This window comes from Pyrgilauda ruficollis, unplaced genomic scaffold, assembly GCF_017590135.1.
Source record: "Pyrgilauda ruficollis isolate IOZ18807 unplaced genomic scaffold, ASM1759013v1 scaffold29, whole genome shotgun sequence".
Classification (NCBI taxonomy): Eukaryota; Metazoa; Chordata; class Aves; order Passeriformes; family Passeridae; genus Pyrgilauda; species Pyrgilauda ruficollis.
In genome coordinates, this window is record NW_024524266.1 from 4,446,874 (window position 1) to 4,474,719 (window position 27,846).

The 27,846-nt window shown below is 35.6% G+C and overlaps 1 protein-coding gene across 1 annotated transcript in view; it reads left to right on the forward strand.

Annotated features, from left to right (window-relative positions):
* STS (steroid sulfatase) overlaps nucleotides 1-27,846 on the forward strand; it is a 106,436-nt gene that overhangs the window by 44,979 nt on the left and 33,611 nt on the right. Inside the window, exons 7-8 of the mRNA XM_041472348.1 lie at nucleotides 42-178; nucleotides 21,939-22,076. Coding sequence (XP_041328282.1) covers nucleotides 42-178; nucleotides 21,939-22,076 — 275 coding nt within the window. The remainder of the gene's footprint in view (nucleotides 1-41; nucleotides 179-21,938; nucleotides 22,077-27,846) is intronic.

Genomic DNA, 27,846 nt, shown 5'->3' on the forward strand with positions numbered 1-27,846 from the left:
TGAAATACACTAAGTGTTTGTGGGTTTGTTTTGTTTTCCAGGAACATTGATACACCATTTCTTGTCGTCCTGTCTTATCTTCATGTCCATACTGCTCTATATGCTTCAGAAAATTTCAAAGGAAAGAGCAAGCATGGTTTATATGGTGATGCAGTGGAGGAAATGGACTGGAGTGTAGGTATGTTACATATGCTTCTAACAGCAGTGGAAGGAATTCCATGATGACTTGTGTTCATGTTCACCAAATTGAGACCAGCAATTTGTGTTTCTAGTATATCTGTCATATTTGTCCTTTATACTTAGGGAAAAGAAACAGTCATTTAGAAAGCACAATAATCTGAGCTTTTGCAATATCTACTTTACTACCAAATTTATTGTGTCCTACAAAAGCAATTCCCTTCTTTGACTGTGAAGGTGGTGTATGGACTTAGAGATGTGGACATCTAACTGGACTTTTGAAGCTGAGTAGTTAAATCCAACCCTCTGAGCTTCTGAGTGCATCTGGCCTATCCAGATTATTCTTATAAAGCAATCTATTATTTTAAAAAGTGACCGTATGATATGAGAATCAAAATATTTTAAAATTAAGTATATAATATGCACTGTTGGCAAAATTAATTTGCTAATTATTTCAGTGAGTTCTCTGAATTACTGAAATCACTAAGATGAGGTCCACTTCTGTTTATGAAGAATAGTCCAAAAAAAAGAATTTGCCTTTCAGAGTCTTCCATTCTCTCTGAGGCTGGAGAGAAATTGGTCCTTAATTCTTTCAACAGGCTTCCTGTACATCTAGATGTATAGAAGTGTTTCTCTGATTCCAGAGATAATCACCTGAGAAAAAAAGTAACAGTTCATATTTGTAAATAATCATATGGTAGAGTAGCAAAATTGTAGGTGCCAAAGATGACTTTATGGTCCTCCTTCCTGTATACCCCAAGCTGATTCCCTTCCCAGTACAAGTCAATGCAAATTGGCTTTCTTCAAGAAAGCTTTCTGACTCAATTGCTATAAACAGATATTTAGCTTTGGTGCATACATAAATTATGCTGTTACATGTGCAGTTAAACATGTGTTCTTTGCATATTTTGCTTCAAGAAGTCTAGTTGCAGAAACAGTAGGCAAAAGGCAGCACATCATACTTAGTGATTTGTAGTGTACTTATTGCAGTATTTACAGGAATGGGGAGAGCCATTGTGGGAAATTGTAATGTGCTTAGGAAGGGCTTTCAATGTAGGAGATAACAGAACAATACTTTTTTGTTTATCATGTTTTGTAAAGAGAGAGCAGGTTTTGTTTTATTCCAGTTCTATCAACCCTGAAACTTTACCATGTCTGTCAGCTCCCACCAGCATTTGATCAACTGGGTACTTGCATTAGATAAAAGAATGCATGTGTTGTAATTTCTGTTTGCATCCACTGGGCATTGTAGCAATCCACTGGGCATTAGCTGGTTTTACTGTCTGGGTTTGATTTCCTGTTTCTTTTTCTGTTGTGCAATATTTACCTTATTCCAGCCTAATTGGTTATTTACTGCTGCCATTACATTTTGCTTTTTCCTTGCTGTCCCAGAGAGTGTCTCTAGGGTTTAAACAGCAAGTTGGAAAGCAGGGTAGCTGACATGCTGCTGTTTCAGGCTATTTAGTGATGCAGAGGTAGTAACAGATTGAAAACCACTGCTCTTTTCCAGAATGACCACAGGCTCTTAGGAGATGTGTCCAATAAACCAACTGTAGGACAGAAAAATGCTATTTAAAAAGCTTGGGCTAAATCAGAGATTCAAGTTTAACGATGATAATATAGGAAATTTAGAGATGTTGCACAAGATTCCTCAGGTATTGTCCTTTCCTGGTCATTGCAGTATCATCAGGGACAGTAGAGCTAGCTTAACCAGGAAACAGATCCACAGATCCAAAACTATCATTTACTAGTATAAAAGTAACAAATGTTTTTTTCAGTTGGTCTCAGTTTTGGTTACGTCTTGTAAAATCTTGTTGATGAGAGATGGCATATTTTGTCCAGGATGTAGAAAATGTGTTTAGTTCCTCTGCTACTTTCTCCTCCATTATTAGCCAGATGGGAAAAAAAAAAAAAAGTCATGGCTGTCATTTCCAAATGAATCTGGAAGAATTATATAGCTTTTTTTTTTTTTTTTTTTTTTTTTCAGTTGAAGGGAGTACTTATTTCCATTAACCTCCACTGAAAAGTCCAGTTTTAATGCATCAGCTATGTCAGGGCAAGTAGATTGATTCACTGTACTGCTGGTGTCAGTAACCACTATGTTCTTGGGAATGCCTCTGAACATGCCACAGTAGAAGAAGTTTTAAAAAATTATCTAGAAAAGATGAAAAAGTGAATACTGTGAGCTTTTCAGAAATTGAGGTTTTATCATTCACTTGAAAGAAATTAGTATTTATGCATAGATTAATGTAATTTGCAAAATCAGTAATGTAGCCATGATATTTTATGAAAAATCCTTTGCTAGGACTTTCCCTTATATCATAAGATAATAAATCAGCCTTCTGAAATGGAGTCCCCACATGTGGGGAGTTCCCAACACAATAAGTACAAAATAGCCAAGATACAGCACTATGCTGCAAGACTTTCTAACTAAAGACAACACAGCATATGAAGAAAAGATGAGTGTATTGAAAACTGCTTTATAGAACAACATCAGAAGTCTTTGACCTTTGGTAGGAAAAATACACCAACTTTCACTGAGTTCTTAAAGAAATTTACGGTGTTTTCTGCTGACTGATACATGTTGTGGAAGACCTTTGTGGATTACTTAAAAAAAAAAAAAAAAAAAGGAGTAGAAAAGGAGTAGAGGTTGCAGGTAGAAGTACTACCAGGTACCAGTGATGAAGACATAAAGATTGAACCATGGAATGCAACTGAGATTTTATTCCTCATTTGAGATATCAGATGGAATCAGAAAGACTTTAGGTGACATTTTCAAGAGAGAAAGCAAAAGCTTTTCTTGTAAGATGGAAAAGTCCACTCAAGACTCAGAATTCTAAATACAAAATGGTTCAATTTTCATTTGTTTATTTATTTAGAATCAATACCAAATTGGGCAATTATTCAATTGTAAGGCAATCGTCATACGAGGAGGAGAAAAGCCCAAAAAACACATGAATAAAATACTTTGAATATTTCATGTTTGTGACTTCTTAAACCAATACTGAAGAGTATGATTACAATCCATGTCAAAAATCCAAAATACAAAGCCTAGTGATAAGCTTTGGGATCATGTATGTCTATTGCTTTTTCATACTGATGTGTGTATAGCAGAATTCAATGTTGGAAGCATTCACAGTTATAATGTCACTGCATGTGACATGCCTTGGAGAATTATTCTCTGGCTAATAACATTAATTTTCTTTCAATGTAGGCTAAGCACCTTATTAATGCTATTAATTATAATTAATGTGAGAGCAGATGAAATAATCTTACAGTCTAAAAATGGAAAAAGAAATGATAAATGAATCAATGAATGCACTATCATCCTTTTCTTCCTTCTTCTATTCCCTTCTTTCATTCCTCCATTCCTGATTGAGTATAGGAAGAAAAATGGATATTCTCAGAAATTGTTTTTGATGTAAATTGCATCACACTAATTTATTCCAAAACAGATCACTGCAAAGAGTTTTGGAGCCCCCTGTAGACTTGCATGCAAGCTATGTGGAGACACTAATCCAACACCACTTTTGCAAATGTCTGGTTATTATTTTGTTAGCAGCAGCAGAGCTACATATCAGGTCTTCTTCCTTTGTAGGATAATTGCAACAGAAAGGCTTAGATGTAAAAAAGTCTCAGAAATAGTAGTATGTCACAGGCTAGGTAACTGTAAAGTGGGGGCCTTGTCTGGATGTCTTTATTATATGAATGTCCTGAAGGCTGAAAGACCTTAACTACCTGTCTCCCATGATCTTTTGACCTGTCTTAGAATCAAGTTAATATTACAAGAAAATATTACAAGTCATCCAATATTAGTTATTTAGAAGGAAAGGAAAGGAAAAAGGAATCCCAAAGCATCTTACATTTAGCTTTTACTTTAAATATCTTAAAAGGTTATAGAATTTTATAGGAAGAGTATAGCTCAATATGTTCCCAGTACCAGAGGGATAGAGAGCAACTGAACAGTGTCCTGCAAAGGATTATGAGAAAGACTGGAGCATTTTTTTAAGTGAAAAACCTGGGAGAGCTGGGACTGAAAACATATTCAGCCTGGAGAAGAGATTATCTTATTGACCTATATAAATACCTGAAGGAAGGGTGCTAAGAGAATGGGTCCAGGTTCTTCTCATTTGTGCCCAGTGGCAAGAAGAAATGGGCACAAATTGAAACATATGAGGTTTCCTCTGAGCATCAGGGAAAACTTTTTTACTCTGAGGATGATCACATGCTAATGCAGGTTTCCATAGGGGTGATGAAGTCTGGAGATAGTCCAGGGCTCCAAGTGGCCCTGTTTAAGCAGCAGGCTTGGGCAAGGTAGCCTCCAGAGGTCCCTTCCAGCATTAGTCATTCTGTGAAAAAAACCCTGTTCACTAAAGTCAAATCATATTTGAAACAAAATCAAATACAGCCTTTAAAAGTCAGTGTAGAGGAACAAAGGAACTCTGAAGCAAACAGAAGCAAGATACTGTCATGATACTTTCCTCCTCTGCTGTTCTCTAGTGTGACCCCACCTGGAGCAATGCATCCAGGTCCAGAGGAAAGCCACAGAAATGGCCAGAGGTCTGGAAACATTCTTCTCTGAAGAAAGGCTGGAAGAGCTGAGGTTCTTTAGCTTGGGGAGCTGAGGTTGTTTAGCCTGGGGAGGGAAATGTTCCAGGGTTATTGCTGCCTTTCAATATATAAAGGGGGCCTATAGAAAAGGTGGAGAGGGACTTGTTGCCAATGACTGTATAGACAAGGAGCAATGGTTTTAAATGAAAGAGAGCAGGTTTAGATTAGCTATTAGAAAGTAATTGTTTGTGATGAGGGCAGTGAGACACTGGACCCAGTTGCCCAGAGAAGCTGTGGGTCTCCCATCACTGGCAGTATTCAGGGTGAGGTTGCACAGGGCACAGAGCAATGTGGCAGGGAGATTGGACTAGATGATCTTTGAAGGTCCCTTCCAATCCAAACTATTTTGTGATTCTCTATTACTGTAGTGATTGACAAAATTTGAGGATGCTAGTGACACCTTAAGTAGATTTTCTTTACAAGGAAATAATATCCCATAATCTTTTTTAAAGTAAAAGTAACTATGCAATTAAACCTTAGATATCTGAAGAAATTGAACCTCACATGAAGAGTATTTATGACTTGTTGAAGCATTTGCAATATGCTGCAACACAACTCTCTGGGGCGACATGTAGCCCGTACTGAAATGCAGCAAGGCAGAAATCATACTTTCTTCACTGAGGAAGGACAGCTGGGGTGGAATCTAGTAGGACTATCTGAAAGTCAGACCACTTTTCAATTTTTTTTTTTTTTATTCCACTGTTATCATTATTAAGAAGTTTCTATAAATACATATCTTCACAAAGCATTTTCAAAGAGGAAGAGAAGGACAGAAGCTCCACCAAGCCAGCTCCAGACTTTTGAGAAAAACATCTAATTTATTTATTCCCTAATGAGATTTCCTAGTATTGTAAAAGAGATTATATCAGTAATATGTGCAGGATTAAGCTGTGGCTCCTAATCTCTATACCACCTAATTGTGAGATGATGAAAACTAAATCCTTACATACCTTTTATCTGATGAATTGGTGCTTGTTAGTTAATATGCTAAGTATGTGAACTTGATCACATCCTCTACTTTTGATCTTTATTCTATCTGGAATGATGTAAATGAAAGGTCTAAGTGAATACCATTCCAATTTAGTAGAAACTATTTTTAATGACCCCTGTGGCATCTTTCTTTCTTTTTAGTAATAGATGTAACACCACTTCATTAGTAAATTAAAATAATGCTTTCAGAAACAAAACAAAAGTTACTTTGGAAAATGTGGTATATTTAGGAGACAGAAAACTGAACTATGCCCAAAAGACTCATAGGAATTCTTGCTCTGATGAAAGTAACATAGTCTAATGCATTCACAAAGCAAAGAGAAAAAAGAGTAATTTTTTTTTCACTTTTTGCAGTCCTTTAAGCTCTTCAAGTTGACTTATTATTTTTAATTACAAAGTAATTAAAATTTAATTTTAATTTTTTTTCAGGCTATTCTGGCCTAAATTTACATGCCTAGAGGTTGGGTGTTTGGGGTTTTGTGGGGGTTTTGTGTGCTTTTTAATGTTCTTTCCAATACTGAACAGTAACTATCTTCCTTTTGGTAAACAGCATAGTATTATTAAATTTCATCAAGAAATGAAAATTTCTTCTGTTACATAAAATTGTTAGTGGTTGTTATTTTGAATTCTCATGTCTTTGTATCAGTTTGTTGTGTTTGTACACTTTGAACCTTTATTTAGAAACCAATTCTATAAGGGACAACCTAAAAATGTACCATAAATCCTCTGAGAATTCTGAATTGTACTAAAATTCAAAATAAACATTATTAATAATATGAGAAGAAAAAAAAAAAAAAGGATAAATTCCTATTGCTTTGAGAAAAAAAATGAATGAGCTATCTTTATTTTTTTCCCAAGAAAAAATCCTGCACACCAAGATAAACTTAATTTATCATGGCTTTTCACCTCATGTAGTCATTTGTAACATTGCAAAATCGATTAAAAAGATAAGCAAAGCAGAATGATGCCACATGATCAGAAGCAGCAGATAAGCACTGATCTTATCCAGCTACTGTGAATGTGACATAATGTTGTCTGAGCCTCAAAACCGAAAAATAGAATTTAAAGTCTGGAGATAGATGCCTGATGCTAATAATGCATTCCTTGACCTTGCATTTCTGAATGTATACTGCTGTACATCTCAAATCTATAAGGTTTAACATTAGGCTGGTTTTCTTATCATAAAAGATGTTCAGCCAGCACCTCTGAGGAAGAAGGTATTCAGCCAATACGGGTACTGTGTGACAAGGATAGAATTTTTTCACCCTGTCTTGCCATTCTGCTCTTACCCAAGCATTAAAGAGACTTTCTTCAGCTAAGACAGTAGTTAAGCTCCTGAAGCACATTCACTTTTTAGGTCACATCTAGGAAAATTGTCAGTGTGGGTGCAGATTAACAACATTTGTGGTTCTGCCTTTTATGATATGGATGTGTTCCAGTTACAATCTGCTCTAAAACCCAAACCCATTTCATATATCACTAAGCAGCAATGACTTTCAGTCACTACTGAATGGGACCAAATTTAAGAGGTGACTAGGTGATGAAGGACTCCTGTTTCCACTATGATAAGCCTCCTGATCTACCTAATCCTCTTTAAGTATAGTTTCTTTTTATATTTCACATCTTTGTATACAGCAAAGCTCCTTCTCAGAACATTATTTACAAGATTACAAGGCATATCTTAAGTCACCATTTCTGTTGCACTTTTTAATCAGTCATGTTCAAATAATGTCTTAGTACTCCATGATGGAAAAATTCATTGTAATGTAGTTTGTGGTAATAGTGCTGTGGTTCAAAATTTGTTGCCAGCTGCTTAAGAGGTTTTATTTGCATCTGATATTTCAGAAGTTAAATTTTCAGCACAATGTATGATAGGGCACTGTGCAATTGTCTTTACAAAAATATAGTCATGTAATGTTCAAAAATGTAAAGGCTTTCTGTTAATTATGAAGCTCTTAAAATTTGGTCTATTACAAAAACAGTGACATGACATTGTGTTAGATCAAAATGCTGTAATTGGTGAAAGAAAATTAGCATTACTCTTAGACAAGCTAATTTCCATTAGTAAGAGAAAGCTCAAAACCTGTTTTAGATAAACTAAATAAGAGAGAGTCCTGATGACTCCAAGCAATGAGGATAAATCCAGGCAAGGAGGATAGGAAATTCTCTAAAGAAATGTGCAACCAACCTTTTGTTTCACCTTTGCTCTGAAGTTTAATTTTACATGTAAGTGGTATTGTTGGATTTTGCTCCTTGCTTAAGGTGGGTAGGGAAAACAATCAGTGAGATTAAGAACACAGTGAGATTAAGAACAATTAAGAACACAGTTTTAAGCCAAAATTGACCTGCAGGAATTCAAGTCAATATGGACAAAGGTCTGAATATGAATTCAGATAAAGGTTACAATAAGGAAACAAAATGGAGCTAATTTTTTCAAATTGTAGATAATCTCCAAAATACAGACTGGAAAAAACAGTTTTAAGGGAGCTGCTAAAGGTTCTGCTCATCAAGGGCCTTTGCATAGCAACCTTTTTAGCACAGATAATGTGAAGCTTTAAAAAAAATTACATTTGCACTGTGCTAGAAAAGCTCCACAGGAATTTAGTAAATCAGTCATCCAGAGCAAGGGATCAGGATGACAGACTTTACTCACTTTGGTGGAAGTGTTGCTGTTGTCAGCCTTAACCTTCAGCTCTGAATTAGGAACATGACTTTTGCCATCCTTTTTCTTCAGTAGTTGGACACTGAAAGCATACCTGTGTAGGTATTTATGGAGCTTGTAATCATGGTTTTATAAAGAATGTGACTGTGTTAGAAGAGAAGGATGTTTCTGGTAGTAGTTGCATGTCTGAAAGAAGTCTAAACATGAAACTAAGGAACAAAGAAACTGAAAATGTCAAGGATTTTTAGTCTGTGTGTTTAAACCTTCTCATCCACCCCTCTTCCTTGTACCTTCAGATAGCTTTTTAGTGGATTACCCAGTACCCTACCATAGATGACACAGCATGTAAATGCATACAAACATGCAGAAGGCACAAGTGAACATTGTAAGACTTGAAGACAAGTACTTAAAGATAGAAAAAAATCATTCTTCCTATGCTTGTGTCGCGGGGTATAGTTTTCTAACATATGTTTACATGCCATTTCTTTTCCCATTGGAATCCTATCTCCTTATCAGAGTGCCTTCTTAATGAGCAGCTTCTCAACAGTAGGTATATTCCTCATTGTTAAATATGAGTTCTCATGTTTTATTTAACACATGCTATTGAAGTTCTGTTTTGAAGACAGATACTTTGACACATCTCATCTCTTCTGTGTCAGTACTTTGCTACAGTGTATAACAGATTTGCAAATAAGCATTTTCACAAAGCCTTTGTAAGATAAGGGAATATCATTAATCTGTTTCCCAGAAGAAAAACTGAGACACAGAGATGATGTTCAGTTTTAACTCCTGAGATATAACTTTGTTGCTAGTTACCCACTAATCCAGATCTGGATCTATAGTAAAGCATTAGGACTTTAATTCAGCTGGCATGGGATTTGGGAAGGGGGAAAGATAAGTAATTTTTTCATGGTCTTGATCCATGCTGGAGGCTGAAAATGGTTAGAATGTGCACCTGGGCTCAGGAACTCAGGTTTTCTTCTGGTCCTGGTGACTAAGTGGTACGTTTTAAGGATAATTAAATATCTTCTTCAATATACGGACCATAATGATATGAACAGTTTCTGTGATGGTTCAGGGAATGTCTTCCAGCCTTTTACCATTTTTTCATAGCTGGCTGCATATCAATTAGGTGTAGAAAAAAACCTAAAACTGATCATGTGCAGTTCAGTTTCAGTGATGATACTGAGAATGCTATTCTTTAAAAGTCTTAGAATAGTCCACAGTGGGGTTTTTTTTTTGAGAGAGATATTTTTTTGATGAAAATTTTTCATTCTTCTTTTGAAATGTATGTTAATTGTTTTGAGACTGTGCTGCTTAAAAAAAGGTAATCTAATTCTGAGTGAAAGCAGTAATCATACAATAAAGCTTATGACAATATCGATTCTGTATTCTTCATCAACAGACTGGTTCCAATTAGTGAATTTCCATGCAGAATTTCACACTGCTGAATCACAAGGCTCAAATTCCAGGTGGTAATAAGCTCTTATTGATGAGGTTTATAGAACTGTTTTTTTATTGATTCTGGCTTGTAATCTTTCAATGGTACATTTGACTTAGTGCTAAAACAACCACACTATATAATAGGCTGGGTGGTAGTACTGCTAAAGATCATTATTTTTATAAAATAATATTTTATAATAATATAATTATTTTATCATAATATAATAATATAATATTATTTTATAATATTTTTATAAAATAATATTTTTATAAAAACATATTGCATTAAAGAAAGCTTTTTATTGCTTTCTTTATAATAACAAAATATAAAAATTAGATAAATAATGAAATTTTTAGGGCTAGGAGAAGCAGTAGAGTAATGATGTCATGATTAGTGAAAGGCAGACTGGTAAAGTAATTTTGCTCTGGAGCTTTTCCCCTCATCACTTCATTGTAAAAAAGGGCATTTCTATTTCAATTTAGGATGCTGTTTAAGGAAAACTGAAACTGAATCTTTATTTTTCTTTTCTATCATTCTTTTTTAATACTGATTGTGGGGAAATGGTTGTATGTTTCACAGTGTACTCAGGTTATTTTTTACTAGTTTGAGTGCTTTCTTTTTGTTTTTGCTTTTTTTTGACTTTGTATACACACTTCTATTTTTAAATCATTCTCTCTCCCTACCCATGAAACTTCTTTATAACATTTCCTTATGAAGAGCACATTTCAGTAACCCTGAGAACACTGAACTGATTTTGTATTACAGTACTAAGCTCAATATCCAAAGGAACACCTGACCCCTAAGGGCTGAATTGCTTTCTTGGGATGAGCAAAAAAATACTCCATGATAATCAAATTCTTGCCTTAGACCAGCATGAAGTTATATTCTACAGCTTTAGTGGATCTTGCAGCCTTATGATTCCACAAGAAGGGAGGCAGAGCATCCTTCTCTCCCTTACCTCCTTTTTTTCTAACCAGCTTCCAGAAAAAATAGAAAGAAGGAGAAAGAAGAGAAAAAGAGAGGAATCTTCATTTTTCAGCAAGTGCCCTTTTAGCAAACAACTGGATGGACTCAACTATAACGTCACACTTGCATTGCCTACAATTAAGTGTGACTAACTTAGGTCCTTCAGTTTACAAGGTTTTATAGTCCTGTTGCCATTTCACTGTTGTGAGGGGAAAGGATTTTGGTTCTTTAGGCTCTTGTATCTCAGTGATTGAGATAGCTGTGGGTTAGAAATCAAGCTTACTTTGATTTCTTAATCAGACTTGCATCAAAAAACAAAGCAGGAAACAAGAAATAATACAAATGTAACTGCATTTTAATCCTAAAGAAAAGATTGGCCTAGCCCAAAAAAGCAGCATAAACTTTGCCTTCCCTTGAATCCAAAGATAACTTAATGCCAGGTGTTTGAAAGAAATTGATAGTTCAGGATGCCTCATTATTTCTAGTAAAGTCAAGGAAGATACTAGCTGTGCTAATGTGAAAAGTATAGCCAATACAGAGTATTCCAATGTATAGTATGTTGCTGTGTAAAAGGTAGAAAAGTGCTTCTAAACCAGAGTTCAGTTGATTTTGACATCACAAAATCACAGAGCATACATTAAGCAAGCAATAAATGAATACTTTTTTATTTGTTTATAATCCAAACATATATAATTTATCCTTTCCATTTGGCAGATTAAAAATTGGACATGAGCCAGCAGCATGAATTTGCAGGCCAGAAAGCCAACCATGTCCTAGGCTGCATCTAAAGCAGCATGGCCAGCAGGATGAGGGTGGTGTATCTGCCCCACTACTCTGCACTTGCTAGATCCCACCTGGAGTGCTGCATCCAGCTCTGGGATCCTCAGCACAGGAGAGATGTGTGCCTCTCAGGACTGGCCTAGAGGAGGTTGGTGAAGTTAAGCAGAGGGCTGGAGCATCTCTCCTATGAAGACAGACTGAGAGGACTGGGCTGAGAGAGATGCTGGAGAGAAAGCACGAGGGAGAGTATATAAAGGAAAATAAATAATAAGAAAGACTGAAGAAAGACGATACCAGTACTTGTAGTGATAGGACAAGGGACAAAAGTTTGAAACAGCAAAATGGTAGATTTAGATTGGACATTGGGAAGAAATATTGGACAATGAGGGCAGTAAGACACTGGAACTTTAAGGTTGCCCAGAAAAGTTGTGAATGCTGCATCACTGGAAGTGTTCAAAGCCAGATTTTAAGTAACCTGATCTAGTGACAGATGTCCCAAGCCAGGGATGTTGGACTAGATGATCTTTGAAGGCCCGTTCCAAACCAACATCAGGACAGAGTGAGACACAGTGTAACCAGCACATCCCACAGAACAATGTGCTAATTTAGAACTGAGGTAGTCAAGCTCCATATCCTCAATTTCTCAGTCCAACTTTTGTGTGATTCTGCTGCAGTTTGCCAATCTTCTTGTGCAATAACCCCCAGGTGCTGCTCGTAAAGAAATAGATGGCCTAGTTAAAGAGAGCTTTGAGGACCTGCTTGGCAAAAAATACTAGACAATAATATCATATTTACCTCTCAGACTGTAAACTGATTTTTGATGAGACATTTAGTTACTTCCCTGGTTATATATTAACTTTAGGAATTCATGGCAAAATAGTAGAAAATAATTGTTTTAAATAGGAGGAACTGGTATATTAAATATATTATCAGGAAATTAATGCTCTATCCTACTGTTACCATATTTACTTATTGAATCTTGATAACAATAGAGTCAGTTCCTGTGTATAGCCAGCCTTACTTTTCCAGTGCCTTCTAGAGCAGAAATCTATTTGCTGCATTGTACTTCCTTCTCTCTGTATGTGATACTGAAACACCAGTGTGTTACAGAGCTATTCATGTGAAATGTGAAGATTCCAAACATTTCCTGTTCAAAGACATCTGTTTATATACAAATTCTTAAATTTGATTTTATAAGTTCAGAAATGATTAGTTTATAATAAAAATACATTAATAATGAGGAACTAACCCTCTACCTGCCTGTCTATCCATAGGAATGGTGCTATTCCCATAAGTAACAAATGTGCTGCTTGGGGCCTTCAAGTGGTTATTTGCCATCTGTTCTTTGAAGAGTTTACCTTGGCAATACCTCCTCTCTTCCCCAAATAGTGTCTAATTACAGTTAGACTAATTTGTTCCATGTATCTATGTAAATATTTCAGCTGATCTCTGGTGTTTTTGTCAATGATCCTTCCTCATCTCACTTCTAGCCTTCAGATTTATCCTAAAATACACATCTCACTGTGTTCCTTATATGCAAGGCAGAGCCCTTTCAGAATTCTGCTTTGCCTTCACACAGGAAAAATATATTTGTCCATTTTTGTAACTTCTCATTACAAACAAAATGACACATAGCGTTCATGGTGTTAAACTTTTGCAAACTCATATTAATTATTAATTTCACATGTAACATGCTCATTTTTTTATTTTATTATTATATGAGTGAAAATTAGAGAAAAGGCAAAGAAATGAGCCTAATGGTCTCAGGCCCCTCTCTGATCTCATGACTCCACCATGTCTTAGGGGCATCAAACACATCTTGGTCTAAGCAGAGTCCTCAAGTATTTCCAAACCAATTTAAAACAAGAATGGCATATTTTTCTTTCCAGGCATCAGACCAGAAAAAGGCAGATTTTCTTTTTCTTCCTCATAGGCATCTGCTGTGCTACTGAATACTACTCTGAAACTTCAACAAAAACTCTTTTTGAATAGGCTGTAAACATTTTTTCAAGAGCACTTAGATGAAGTGATTAAGGATATTTTGATTAAGGAATCAAACTGCCATTTCATGAGATAGTGAGTAATCTTTTTGAGCTAGTAATCTATCATCAGTGAGGATGACCTGAAAAATGATTTGCCTTCCCTTCAGACAGGATCCTCTGGAACTGAAGTCAGCATATATTTGTCATGTTTAACACACATATACCAGAAGGAAAAGGTGCTTAATCATAATTTGTGGCTCTCAGTGTATTTGTTTGTATTTTTTTTTTCTAAATTCTGAAAGTCATCTAGAGAAGACAGAGTAGAGTCTACATCATAAGTGGAAAAGTCCCTTGAGACAATTTTCATAGTCAGGTTTGCTTTCTTATTGGTAGTAACGGTGTCTATATAGAGATTAATTATCAAGTAATATGTTTTGGAGATGGTGATTTCACAGTAGGCTTTGAGTGTCTAGTAGCATTTTGGCACAAAAGTTAGAGAAGTCGGTGAATTTAACAAGTGTGCATGGTGTCATTGTGCCTGGTGTCATGATCCTTGTGTCAAGAAGAAAAAAAAGGTGTATTGGGAATGAGTTAACACACACCTACTTTCATGTTAGATTAGATTTGCACAAATAAAATCAGAAAACCAGAAATTAAATTTATTGAGATTTCATGATGATATAATTCAATCATGATAAAACTCCTCTTAACTGTATGGCATGTAATTTATAGCAAGTGTTTAAAACCTGCTTCCAAATTCAGCAAAGATTAAGAAATTTGGCTGCTGAAAGATGATAAATGTTTATGCTCTGATGTCAGCCATTTTTTTACAATTTGAATTTTTCTTAATAAAAATGAAATAAAAAACTGGCAAATGCTTGAAGTTTTTAGAAAAGTGCAGAAGATTTAAATGGGGGGTTAATTTTTTCCTCTGCTTTACATTCTTCATAATGCTTCATATATTAATCTGGCAAAATGTTGTCATTATGCATTTGGTTCTAGGACCATATACATATTCAGTTTAAAACTTAGTCTGATATTAATAAATGTTTAAACCTTTGAAGACATAGGAAAGAGTTTCTTTTATCACTCCCCATTTGTGCAATCAATCACAATCAGCATATATTGGAATGGTCAAATACCTGAAGCCTTAAGTTCACCTGACAGTCTAATTCAAAATTGAATAGTACCCCTCAGTTGTCACTACAGTTTGCCAAGGTCACACCTAAAGAAATCCCTTTCATAATTTGGAAGAAAACATGGGAGACTTGAAAGTGGGAAATGAGACAATGTCTTTTTCATTATTCATCTTAGTTGTATGTGTGAAGTGGCATATTAGATATGTGCAGAATGAAGATGCAAATTTACCCAAAAAGTTATCACAGCTGTCATGCAAAATGCAAATGCAATGGACCCTCCTAAAATTGCATGACCATTTCTCATATTTTAGCATTTTAAGCAGGCTAAAAATCAAAACTTACTTTAGAAATACATTGACTTATGTTCAACAGATGTAAGGTCTAAAAGTGAATTTCAAGCAATGCATTTATTAGCTAATTTAAATACTAATAAGGAAATAGCTACTGATTAGCTATACTTTTTGACCTGTAATAATCCATCATTAGTGCTGCAGTACAGGAAGCTTTCCCATCCTGCATTGTCCCTATTGCTGCTATACTTACAGGTCTTCAGACACTTAACTCTGTGCTTGATTATGCACATGTACATATCTAAAATATCCTTCCAACTTTTATATTTAAAAAATAATTTAAACCTATGTGCATAAGAAAAATAAGAGATGTGGTACTCATGTCTAGGAAAAACCTTATGCATAAGTTAAAATTTGGTTAATTTATTCAAAGCTGCTAAGCAGTGTGCGTACCTAGTTTGCTGTGCACTGTGGTGAAAATTCATCCTGAGGGTCTAAAAGACACATTATACTTATAATATTGTATAAAGGGTCAAAGTGATTTGCAAGTTTACAGCTACATGGCAATCTGAATCCAAACAAAAAGCAAGTTGATACTGATTGCTTAGCTGACCACACCAAAGTTGCCTTGTTTTCTGATTAAAAGACTGCCCTTTTCTGAGCGCTTCTGCTTATTTACTTGTCCCTCTCTGAGTCTAGAGGAATCTAACAAAGAACTGTTGTTCTACAGACCATCTGGACCTAAGAACTTCTTATCTGATATCTTGTAGGTAGCTACATCTGTATTACTTTACATATAAGGTAATACAATCGCATTACCTTATTTCACTTAGAAAAGAATTCAGAATTTTTGGGGCCAAATTCTTAGCATAGGTGAGCTGCATATGAAAATCCATACTTTGTGCTTTGTGTATGAGTATGTAAATCCCACTCTCAATGTATCTGCAGCATACATGGCTGGAGCTGGATTGTGCCTGCTCTAGATTTCTACTGGAGGATTCATCAATCCTACCATGTTTAAAATTGCCGACAGTGGCAGGTCTGAACTGTCCTCTGATCTGGCAAAAGACTCTCAGCACACCAGAAGAGATTAGAAACCCACTTCAGATCAGCTCTACTGTGGTCCCTGACTGAATGCCTATGTGTGAATGCCTTAGTTGCATTCCCAGGATTTGTCCTTGAAATTAGACTTTGAAAGAAATCCAGCTCACAAAATCCAAGAGGGCTTTGCTATGGAAACATAAATATGTTAACTGTCCATGATTGGATTTACTGCAAATATGCATTCCTGTTACAAATTAAAACACTAATATAGATGTGTTTTTTCAGAACCAGATGCTACTTTTTGGCAGAATTTCCTGTTGACATTGAAGATCCCACTAACCTATCATAGCAGGAGCTTAGCACATTTGAGACTCCAGCTATGTACTTTTGGAGAAGATTTTGTTGTACGGATTGTTTCCATTGTGTAACTTTAGAAATAGTAGTGCAGTAGTACTGATTCAAGTCTTTGTACTGAATGTACACTCTACTTTCTTTCTGCAGGAAGAACCTTATACCTTTTGTAATTAGTTATGCATCTATTTTCTGTTCTAGTAAAAGAGTCGTACTATCTAGTATTCACTCTCACCTTTGAGGTTCATATGCTAATGTCCTCCTTATGGGAATCTTTGAAGTCTTTGAAGGTGGATGTGTTTTGTTGCCTGGCTAGATAATGTGCCATAGCACATTCTAAAGCTTTGTCCCAGAATTTCCACTCTGCAGTGGTTGTGTTGTAGCTCTGAATGTTAAACAAGTTGCGTGCAGAGTTTATGTACTGTTCATCATATGTGCAGCCACTTCTTGTGTTGCTGTCAATCGTTTTATTATTTTCCATCTTTACCTCAAGTGTTGTACTCAATGACTAGGTCTGAAAGTGATAATTACTTCCCGACTGCAGAGACAAGCTGATTTACATGTTTATCAAAGGAAACTGGATGGCTCTGAGCATACTATGGGAACATTTGCATATTTATAACCTCAAATGTACAAAAGCTAAAATTAAAATAGGGGTGTCTTGATCTTAGTTATAAGTTTGTTTTAATACAAAAGTTTTAGTCAGTGGATTTTGTAATCAGATCAGTGCATTAAAGTGAAGTAACTTTTCTTCATCACAGAAAATCAACATAGAGATTAAAATGATTGTTAGCTTGTGAATGATGGTATGCAGAAGCTGCAACATTAAGTTTTCATAAGGTTTTCAAATCTTAGCCTTTGAACCCTGAAGAGATGATTAACTGTGGCAAAACCTTAAACTGCTGTAGCAGAAAGGGACTCCCAAGAGGCTTACTATGTAGTAAACCTATGGGTATATAGTTGAAAGGCATCAATATATTTTCTGGGAGAAATGTGTGCTTCCAAATGCTTATGCAGGTAGCAGTAATTTTTAGGATTTTATGCGTTTATTCAAAGGCTTGCCACTCACAGAGGTGAGTACCCGGAGCTGACTACAAGTTGTGATTCTGGCTAATGGTGCTATTCAAAACCAAACAGGAGCAGCAGTAGCAAATTCTAAACAGCAAATAAAAACAATAAAACCCCAACACAATCAAACTGCCTCTTCTAGGCAGTGATGTGATGGCTTATTTTCCCAGGCTGATCTGTTGGAATCTTTGTTCAATAACTGTCTCAATCTTGCTGTAAGTTTCTGGATACAAGAGAGGCATGTGAAAGTGTACTGGAGTTGGAAAATAGTGTTACATGAATAGGAATTTCCTTTACTGTCAACTGTCTTTTCCTGAGACAGATCCTTAACCCTCCTTCTGGAACATGTTTTTTCTTTGAATCTGGCAGACTGCTTTAAAGCTTTCATCACAAGTGGAGGCTATTTTTTTCTAATGCCTAGATTACACAGAGGTATTCTATTTCCTAGCTTCTTATTCACAATTTCAGCAATACTCTAAATTATTTTGAATTAACACAAATAATATTTCTTTCCCATTGACTTGAAATGTCAGTAAACTAATTTTTGAATAAAATGCATTTGTTCATATGTTTGCTTGACTAAACACTTTTCCAAATCACTAAAGTGTTTGTAAACACATTTTTGTTTTTCAGTGTTTGTACCTTGTTTACAAATGAATAGTCATTTTTTATAAACCCTATCTCTTCTTGTAGATGCATACAGTAGGAGCTTTACATGAGTCAAAACTCAGTAATTACGATCATCATTAGCAAGGCTGGTTCAGCTACCATTCAGGCTGTGCTGGAGAAGTTGAAAAGCGGCATGGTGCTGTGTTTCCTTCCAAAGAACACAGTCAATTGCTCTTCTCATTTTCACATGGCTATCACTCCACTGAAATTGGCATTTTCACATTCAGAGTGAAACAATTCTTTATAATTTTACACAGCTTGAAGCAAGAATGGAGAGCGGAATACAGAAAGCGCTCCTCAGTATATTTCACAAAAAGCTTCACTTAAATTTTGGAGCACTAATATACTACTTAAAACAAGTAACATCTTAACACAGTTCTCAATCTGTTTTGTATCTTAAAAATACATAAATGGAAGAAGTATGTCCAATGATCTAGCACTTTTGTCTGCTACAATGTTAGTCACCTACATTGCAGAATACATTCCCATAATGGCAGTGGTAGGAGTAGCTTGATCTGAAATTCTAGTTGCTAAATAGCTGCAGAAATTATGAAGCTCCATCAGCTGGATTGATTTGGATATTCAGAAATGTTGTCTTTCCAACTATGTTCTGTTCAAATCAGAAAGAAAACAAACTGGTACCATCTACACAGATCAGTACAGCAATTAATTTTTCAGAATGTGGGTTTCAAGCAAGGTATTTTAATTTAAACTCTTTTTTGTGTTAATCGGAGTCATATCATTCAAATGCCCTTAAATGTGTCTTATCTCCTGGTAGCACACACTTTGCTGTTTATTTACCGTTTTCATTCAAGTAGGTGCCAGTGTTCAAGATCAAAATATAAATGGAAGGTTTGCTTTTGAGTGTGACTGCCATACTCTGACAATACTGTTTTTTGAATTACCACTATTAGTCCATCTGTACTGAAAAAGGTTGCTGCTAAGATAAATTGTCATTTTAGCATTCATTAGTTAAACCTAATGTAGGCAATCCTCTGTGTTTCAAAATCCTTTTGAAGGAAATTTAAGTTATACCATTGAGTTTAACAATGGATGAGAATTTCTATGCATTTTATATGGCTGGGTTTTTTCTAAAATGGGATGTGTTTGAGTGTCAGAATTTAATATTTTCTTCAGAGCAAGCTGAGTTACTCAACCTCATTAAAAACATTCATTATAATGTCTTATATTTAATTTTAATATTAATTTTTAATTTTAAGTTTAATTATCTGTGATAGTGAGACAATTTTCATTGCTTCTCATATCTTCCCAAATTAGTTGGTAAATCAAAGTGGTCATTATTGAATGATTGCCAATGCCTTTGATTACCAGAGATCATTTAATTTTATATACTGCTTGCCATTCTTATATTATTTTCATTTTGGTTTATATACAAGATTAATTTGAAAGTTCAATTTCATCATGAACATGATGTATGTAAAAAAAAATTGTTGTGCACATCACTGCACATATATTTCTCTGCACAATACTATTTATTGTCATTGTATCACAAAGCCATAGCGTGATGTACGTTGGAAGGGAACTCTGAAGGTCACGTGGCTGAATACTTACCTATCATTTACTAATTTATCTTTGTACTCTACGTTTTTATCATCGTTGTCACGTTTCCAAGAGATATTGTAATCACTTAGCACGTACATTCTCCAAACAGTTTCAGAAGCCAATGGGAAATTGCCTCGTTCTTTTCTAGCACTAAGTCCATCCACCTCATGCAGCAAGCGCATGGCTTGTCAGATGGATCTGCATGATTTTCCCTCAACCCACAAGCTTTAAAATGTCAGCCTTTGTAACAGATTTTCTCAGCTCTGTTGGGAAATTTCAACTCCCACGAGGCTTCAAAATTTACATAAACAAATTCTCCTACTCTTACATTTCTTTTTTGCTCCTACTTTACAAACAAGACCAACAGGTATCTACTTAAATTTAGCAGCTGATGTTCCTTTATTCTTGGCCCAGTCATTTGAAAAATTAAGACAGTCAACCATTTTAAAAAGACAGATTTAAAATGATATAGCATTAAGAGGCAGCTAGAAATAGTAGCAATAAAGTAAGGTAATTACTTCTTATCCAGAAAAAGAGCATAGCAACAGAAACAGTGATCTGAAAACCATTTAGGAGGCTCTGTATTTCAAAGTTCTTATCTCATCCTCTTTGACACAATAATTTGGCATCAGATGATGAATTAATTCTTAGTGGTCAGGTTAGCAAATCAAAATTAACATTCAAATTGGACCATTCTTGGATGCATAAGTAAAAGAATAAAGATAAAATGGTTGTGAAGACAGAATTATCTTTATTATGTTCTGAGATCCCTAAAGGACAGGTTCGTTGTCAGGCTGATGTGAAGAATTATATTCTTAAGTTTTGGTCATTTTCCAGGACCAATAATTTTAGATTCCTAATCAGTATAAAATTCACTGGAGCAAGTTCCAAAAAGAAGCTTCACTCTCATTCATACAGAAACACACTCTAAAGAGTTCAGTCTAAATAGGTTTCAGTGTAATTTATATAACTGCAAGGTCCTCCAGAGTGCCAAAGCAGTGTGAGGAGCCCTTTGTGAAAATGAAGCATGAACCCATGGTGCCTAAGAGGTACAAGACTTCTTTTAAATATATGCACCTGGGTATGTTTATTACCTTTCACATTTTGAGTTTAGTTGGTGTCTTTCCATATGATGAGATATTAAGGGCTAATTATTAGATTTGATAGTGAAATCATGCATACTTTAAAAGTGCTACATGCATTCTCTTACTTTTTTTTTTTTTTTTTTTTTTTTTTTTTTTTTTTTTTTTTTTTTTTTTTTGTCTTACTCTAATACTTGCGCTGAGATTTTTGCCATGCTGCCTCTATAGGTTGCTAGGCAGCAAGGCTTTACCCCTGAACTGTGAGATTACTCTGCATGCTGAGATTCTTTCCTCGGTGTTACTAAATATCCTCAGTGACTTGAATCTTCTGGCTAAGGGATTTCCTTGATTGAGAGCAACTGCTTCCAAAAGTCACTTGCTCTCTGTGGATTAGCCCTTTTCTCTGATGTGCACAAATCCTCTCATGTTGCACTTCAAGAAACCCTGCAGCAGCTGCGTCATGGTCCTGATTGCTACGAGCCCTGTGTGGTTGTGCCCTACTGTGTGCTGCATGTGCCAGTTGCTGAGTATAAGACAGTTTATGTGAAAAGTGGTCTCAAAAAGGCATAAGGACACAAATATTTATATGTGCCAAGGCTAATGAAAAAGTAATTTAAAGTCCCCAGCATCCAGAGGAGGGCAACAACGCTGGTGAAGGACTTGGAACACAAGCCCTGTCAAGAACAACTGAGGGAGCTGGGGTTGTTTAGCCTGGAAAACAGGAGACACAGGGGTGACCTCATCACTCTCTACAACTCCCTGAAATGTGGTTGTAGTCAGGTGGGGGTTGGTCTCTTTTTCCAGGCAACAACTGACAGTACGAGAGGACACAGTCTTAAGCTGCACCAGGGCAAGTTTAGGTTAGACACCAGAAAACATTTTTTCACTGAAAGAGTTATTGGGCACTGGAATTGTCTGGCCAGGGAGATGGTGAAGTCACCATCCTTGGACGTGTTTAAAAAACAGACTGGACATGGTACTCAGTGCCATGGTTTAGTTGATGAGGAAGTGTTAGGTTGGTCATAGGTTGGACTTGATGATCTCAAAGGTCTTTTCCAACCTAGTTCGTTCTGTGATTCTTAAAGCTGTCCTTAGTTTATTTTTCTTTTTTTTTACCTAGGGCAAGTTCTGGATGTGCTGGAGAAGTATAATCTGATTGACAAAACTCTTGTATACTTTACATCTGACCAAGGGGCTCATGTTGAAGAAATCTCCAGTGCTGGAGAAGTCCATGGAGGATACAATGGCATATATAAAGGTAAGTATTCTTTGATTGTTCTTGAAAAATGCAAGAAAAAACATCTCCTTTGGTTTGCACCAAAACTGTAATGTACTATGTGGCCAAAGTCAAATCTTTGATCTCTTAAAAATAAAGTAAGAATGTTTGTTTTTATTCTTTTTAATGAAATTCAATGAGTCTTCTTGTTTCTTTATGAGAGATTAATTTTTTTTCATTCTTTCACTAGGTAGAGGCTGTGTAATTTGTTTTCTACTCCTATTTCAGGGGTAAAGATCAAAGAAATCCAGCAATCTTATAGTAGTTGAACCTGGAAGGCTTCTCCCAAGGTCTGCAGTCCCAGCCCTGCAGAGCAGGGTTAGCTATAGCACACTGCTCAGGATTGTATCCAGTCAAGTTATGAAAATCTCCAGTGATGGAGACTTCATAGCCTCCTTGGGCAACTTTCTCTAGTGTTTGATCACACTTGCAAAAGAACACCAAAAAAAACCCAAAGAAAAACAAAAAAAACCCCAAAAAAACCAACAACAACAACAACAAAAAACCACCACTTTTCCTTATGTTTAAATGGAGTTTTCTGTGGTTTAGTTTGTGCCCATTGCCTCTTGTCCTGTCAGTGGCCCCCCACTAAAAGAGTCTAGCTCTGTCCTCTTTACTCAGATAAATCCATGTAATCCCTACTGATGGATAAGATCCTGGTCAGCATTTCTTCTCCGGAATGAGCATCTATCTTGGCCTCTCCTCATATGTTGAATTCTCCAGTTGCTTAATCATCCATCACCTTTGTTTGAACTCCTTCCAGCATGCCCATGTACCTAGTACTGGGGAGCTCTGCACTTGGACCCAGTGCTCCAGGCAGTCTCACCAGTGCTGAGCAGAGAGCAGGACTGGCCAGAAGCGTTCTTCCTAATGCATCGCAGAGTGATGTTGTCCTTCATTGCCAGAAGGGCACATTGCTGTCTCGTGTTCAGCTGGTTGCTCGTTAGAACCCTCCAGTCCCTCTCTGCAGAGCTGCTTTCCAGCCAGTTTCTCCCCAGCCTTTGCTTTGCTAGAGGTTGCTGCTGTGAAGGTTCAGGACTTGGTATTTCCTGTGCTGAACTTAATGGGGTCTCTTTTGGCCCATTTCTCCAAGCCTATCAAAGTCCCTTTGAAAAGTAACACAATTTTCCACTCTTGCCAGATTTATATCACCTGCCAAACTTCAAAAAGGAAAAAATTCAGGAATATAGAGTAAGCAATAACTATACAGAAGTTTTCAAGCAAGAAGACTCCACAGTTTTTAATCAGTAGGTATCTGTCTGAGAAATGACCCCTACATTTTAAGAGAGCTTCAAAGAAAATGCTACACAAGAAAAACAAGGAGTGCCAAAGTGATGAGGTCTGTCTATCATATGGGTCCCCTTGGGCTAACACCAGAGTGAAATGTATCTTGAACGTTAGCACACAGGCCTTGCATAGTGATTTAAGTAATTAAGGAACCATATGGTTACATATCTGTAGCCGCAGGCACAGCCTGAGGTGTTTTAGAAGCTCCAAAAAATATTTGCCTTCTAGAGTGCCAGACATAAGGTACAGGATAAATTATAAGGAAGGAAAAAAATACACTTGGGAATATGTCTTCTTGAAGAACTTTGATTAAATGGAGTCTTTCTCTCAAGGCTTGCAAAATTTTGTATTCATACTTACAGTGCAGAAAAAAACTTGAAATAGGTCTTACCTGGATTAAGAAAAAAGTCTTATTGATAGGTTTAGTTGGATAGTAATGGGGCTTCTTTTTTTAAAAAAAGGAAAAATTGTGTAGTTTGCTGTTAACACATCTGCTGTGCTGACAAGTGGGTTAGAAAATAATCACAATGTAAGAAACAAAATTGTTATTTTATGAGAAACATTCTTAATAAAATAAAAAGAAATTAAAAGACCTATGCAATCAGTTTTAGAATTTTAAAATACAATTAATTCTGCTTTACATTCCACTCCCTCCATATCAAAATAAATCCTTAATTTAACAGGTATATTATGCATCATTTTCAAAAGGACTGAGGTAAAAATTATCAATTAATTGCATTACTAGCAATTTTCATATGGAGGAATTTATTCATATTAAAACTCATGTGTGATGAAAAGTGTCTGTACATCTCTGTCAGAGTTAATGAGCAACAGACCTGTGAAGCCCCAAGACTAGCAATGTGCCTAAAAAAGCAGAAGGACAATCTTTATGCTGCATGCCCTTATGTGTCCACACATCAGGAATTCGCTTCCTTTGGTGTGTAGTTTAAAAACCTGTGAAACACACATATCCTTTCTCCCACCCTGTCTTAGCTAGTCAATCTCCACTACTTATCTTTTTGTCTCTGAGTGCTGTATGAATGCAAATATGAATCAAGGCACTTAACCCTCTTGTCAGAGCTGGAGCAGTATGCTCAGCAATAATTGCTTCTGCCCTAAAATCAGAAGCTCTTAACCAATCTCCACAATTCTAGCTCCCTAATTTCTCTTGATACCTAGCCAAATAAGCACCAATAATAAAATTTAAGAGGGGTTTGGAGAGTTAAGCTAGTGCTGCAAAATGCAATGCAAAAAGGGGAAATTGCTGTTTGAAGGTTTTATTACTCTGGATCCTAACTACAGAACAGTCCACCATAAATTTGGATAGTTAGAAACCAGAGCTAACCAATTGCTGTCATACACAGTCTGGTTTATTTCTGCAGTATTCCTTTTCAGAAGACATATAGCAATACTGAAGTGATGGATCAAAATCTCTTTCCAGTGGCCTTTTTCTCATGGTTGACTATCAAGATCTGTGTAGTAAATAAAATCGCTAAGAAGATCCTAATCCTAGACAGTATGACCTTGGTTTAAGATGTGAATCCCGACAATTTAGATTCTACAAAGATCCTTAACATTAATTATATAAGGTTTTATCATATAAAGATGAATTTCCACTTTGAGTCTTTCTAAAATCTGAGCATAACGTCTATCACTTATCCGTGGGAGCACAGTGTTTTCATTTATTATTATGAAAAGGGTCAGTTGCAAATTTTGTGGAACATCTTGAAGTTTAGTAACATGTTCTCACTGATATATCATAAGGGAGGGAAAATTTTAAATTTTCCATAGCTTAGATTTGTTTTGTATACTTTTACTGTGGCTCTTGGCAGAGGCAAAATTCAGAAGATAATTCTCTTCCATCTCTCTTATGACTTTTAATTGAAGAGTTTTTACTCATCCCTGATTTCTTGTTATTTTCCTCTGTGAATTACTTCCCTTTCAAAACTGAAGTAAATATACTAAAATAGTAAGGGGCTTAACATGGTGTAGCATCAAGGTACCTTACCATATTGTTTTTTGGGTATTTTTGCAAAGGGTCATAAGCTGTATGTTTTCTCTTTTTGTTTCCTCTTTTTGTTTTCTCTTTTTGTTTTCTCTTTTTGTTTTCTAGTCAGATTTGATTCATGACAATCCTTTGTCTCCTAACCCATGATTAATGTTCCAGTAACTTCCTGAAGGTCTTTGTCAAAGATCTTTCTAAGGTTTAAATCTAGATACAGATTCTGAAACAAAAAATAGAGGCTATTTTAGTAAGAATTTCTTCACGACTGAAGGCCTTCTTACCTAAACTCATGAAGTACTCCTGGGATTTGTACAAGACACTATTAATATTTCAATTAAATTTAAAATACTAACAATTTAATTAATACATTAATATAAACAATGTTATATTGAAAGTTAAAGGTGTAACTGAAGTATTTTCTTAAAAAATTCTATATAATTTTTCCAGTTTTTTCAGTTCTGTAATATTTGTCTGTTGAACATCAGACATTAGAACATTAAGGTATTGCTTGTATATATGATTTCCAGGATACCTGCACTGACTTCTTCTTAGGTGTTTTTCACTAGCTGCCTCACTGAAGCATGTCCATTTGATGTAGTCATCATAGCTTTCCTTTAGGAGCAGAAATAAGGTTAGTTTTTCCAAATACTTTGAATTTCTACTTTCAAGTAAGATGAGTAGAATAAAAAAATGAATAGAATTTCCTCTATATTAGCAAGATGTGTAAGGTGACTGATTTAAGGGAAGACATTATATTCTTCTTTGGTACCCTGAAGATTTTGAATGGCAATATTTTGTCGTAATTTCTATCTAGTTTCTTAGTGAGTAATTTCTTCAATTAGCCTCAGTGTGCTATCATATATATATATATATATATACACACATATACATAATTTGTATCAGTAAACAATGAAGGCAATAAAAACTTTCCTCTACACTTTCTCTCACTATAGTATTTCACTGGTACATATGCAGATAGTACAAGTCCTCCCTCGCTATCACTTGTTGACATCTGTCCCACTTTGTCACATACTGGATTTTCTGTTCATTCTCCTTACATCTTACTGTCTTTTGGATATGTACATTTTCCTGTACCTCAGACCTGCATTAGAAACAGTTTTTATTTGTACTTATGAAGCACTTAGCACGATACATATGCTTGGCTACTGTCATGCTGCCAGAGTGGGTCATAAGTGTGTGCAGAGTGGGTCTGCTGATAATGGAAGTGGAGCCAAACACTGAGAAAGTCAAATTGTGTGAACAACATTCATTTTAAGTGATTTGTGCCTTAGAAATAGGTATTATCATAGTTATTTGTTAATATCCATAGAAAATAATAACTAATATCTTATAAGGACTTAGGCCCTGATTTTTTTTTTAACTCTACTACAGATCTGTGAGACCAAAACAAGAAATGAATAACTAATTTTTTTTAATGTATTACTGTAAAAGAAGTTTATATACTGCAATGATAAGTTAGTTCAGCAGGGTTTTTTGGAGCTGTTAGTAAATCTTTTCCTTTCTGTAAGCCACAGAGAAATCAAGCTGACCACTACTTTGACCCCAGAATCATGCTATGGCAAATCTAGTGATATTTGTTGGAGTTTAGTTTTCACTTGAAAGAAAGCAGTAGTTGACTTTTTTTTCAAATGTACTGTATTTTTATAGTCTCTCTGAAGTGATCCACATTTTTTAAATAACCAACCCATCTTGTAACTTTGACTGAAATAAAAATTATCCTCAGAGATCATTTTGTTTGATTGGAGGAAATGTTAGATGAAAAACATCAAAATAAGCCATGTCTATTTCATTCAGCTGTACAAGAATAGCTCAGATTAACATAAATAAAATTAACAAAGACAGTACATGAAACAAGTTAAAAATCAGTAAGATTAAACTTGTCATTGAAAATAATTTTTTTTTCAACATTTTGTAAAGTAAGCAACAGTAACCAGTCTTGATTGTTGATATTTGTGGCATTAAGTCCAGTATAGATGGGTAGAATAATTAATGTTGTGTGTATCTATCATTCAAGAGAATAAATTGAGTTTGGAAGCTTTGTTTTTAAAAGGAGGAAAGTGTAGTATGGTTATAATCCAGGTGATTTAAGAAAGTTGTTTCAAATAGTTTTCATCATTCTTCACTCATAATGTTAATAGTGATTTACTGCAAAGTTCCCCTACAAAGCTGTACTGCCAGAGTTAGGTAATAGCAGTCAATTTAAACAAGAAGGGGGAAAAAAAAGATATATTCTTTTAGCTAAGATTTGAAATGAGGTGAAAATGGAAATTTGACATCATGTTGTGGATGACTACAGAGAGTTATGTCTGTATTATGCCTGCTTCTGCAGATTTTTCAGGAAAGGTGAATGTAGGCTATTGTTCAATATAACATTGAAAGGCACAACTACTCAGAAAACGTAGATGGCTAAGCAGGAACATACAGCCTCGTGTGTTTTGT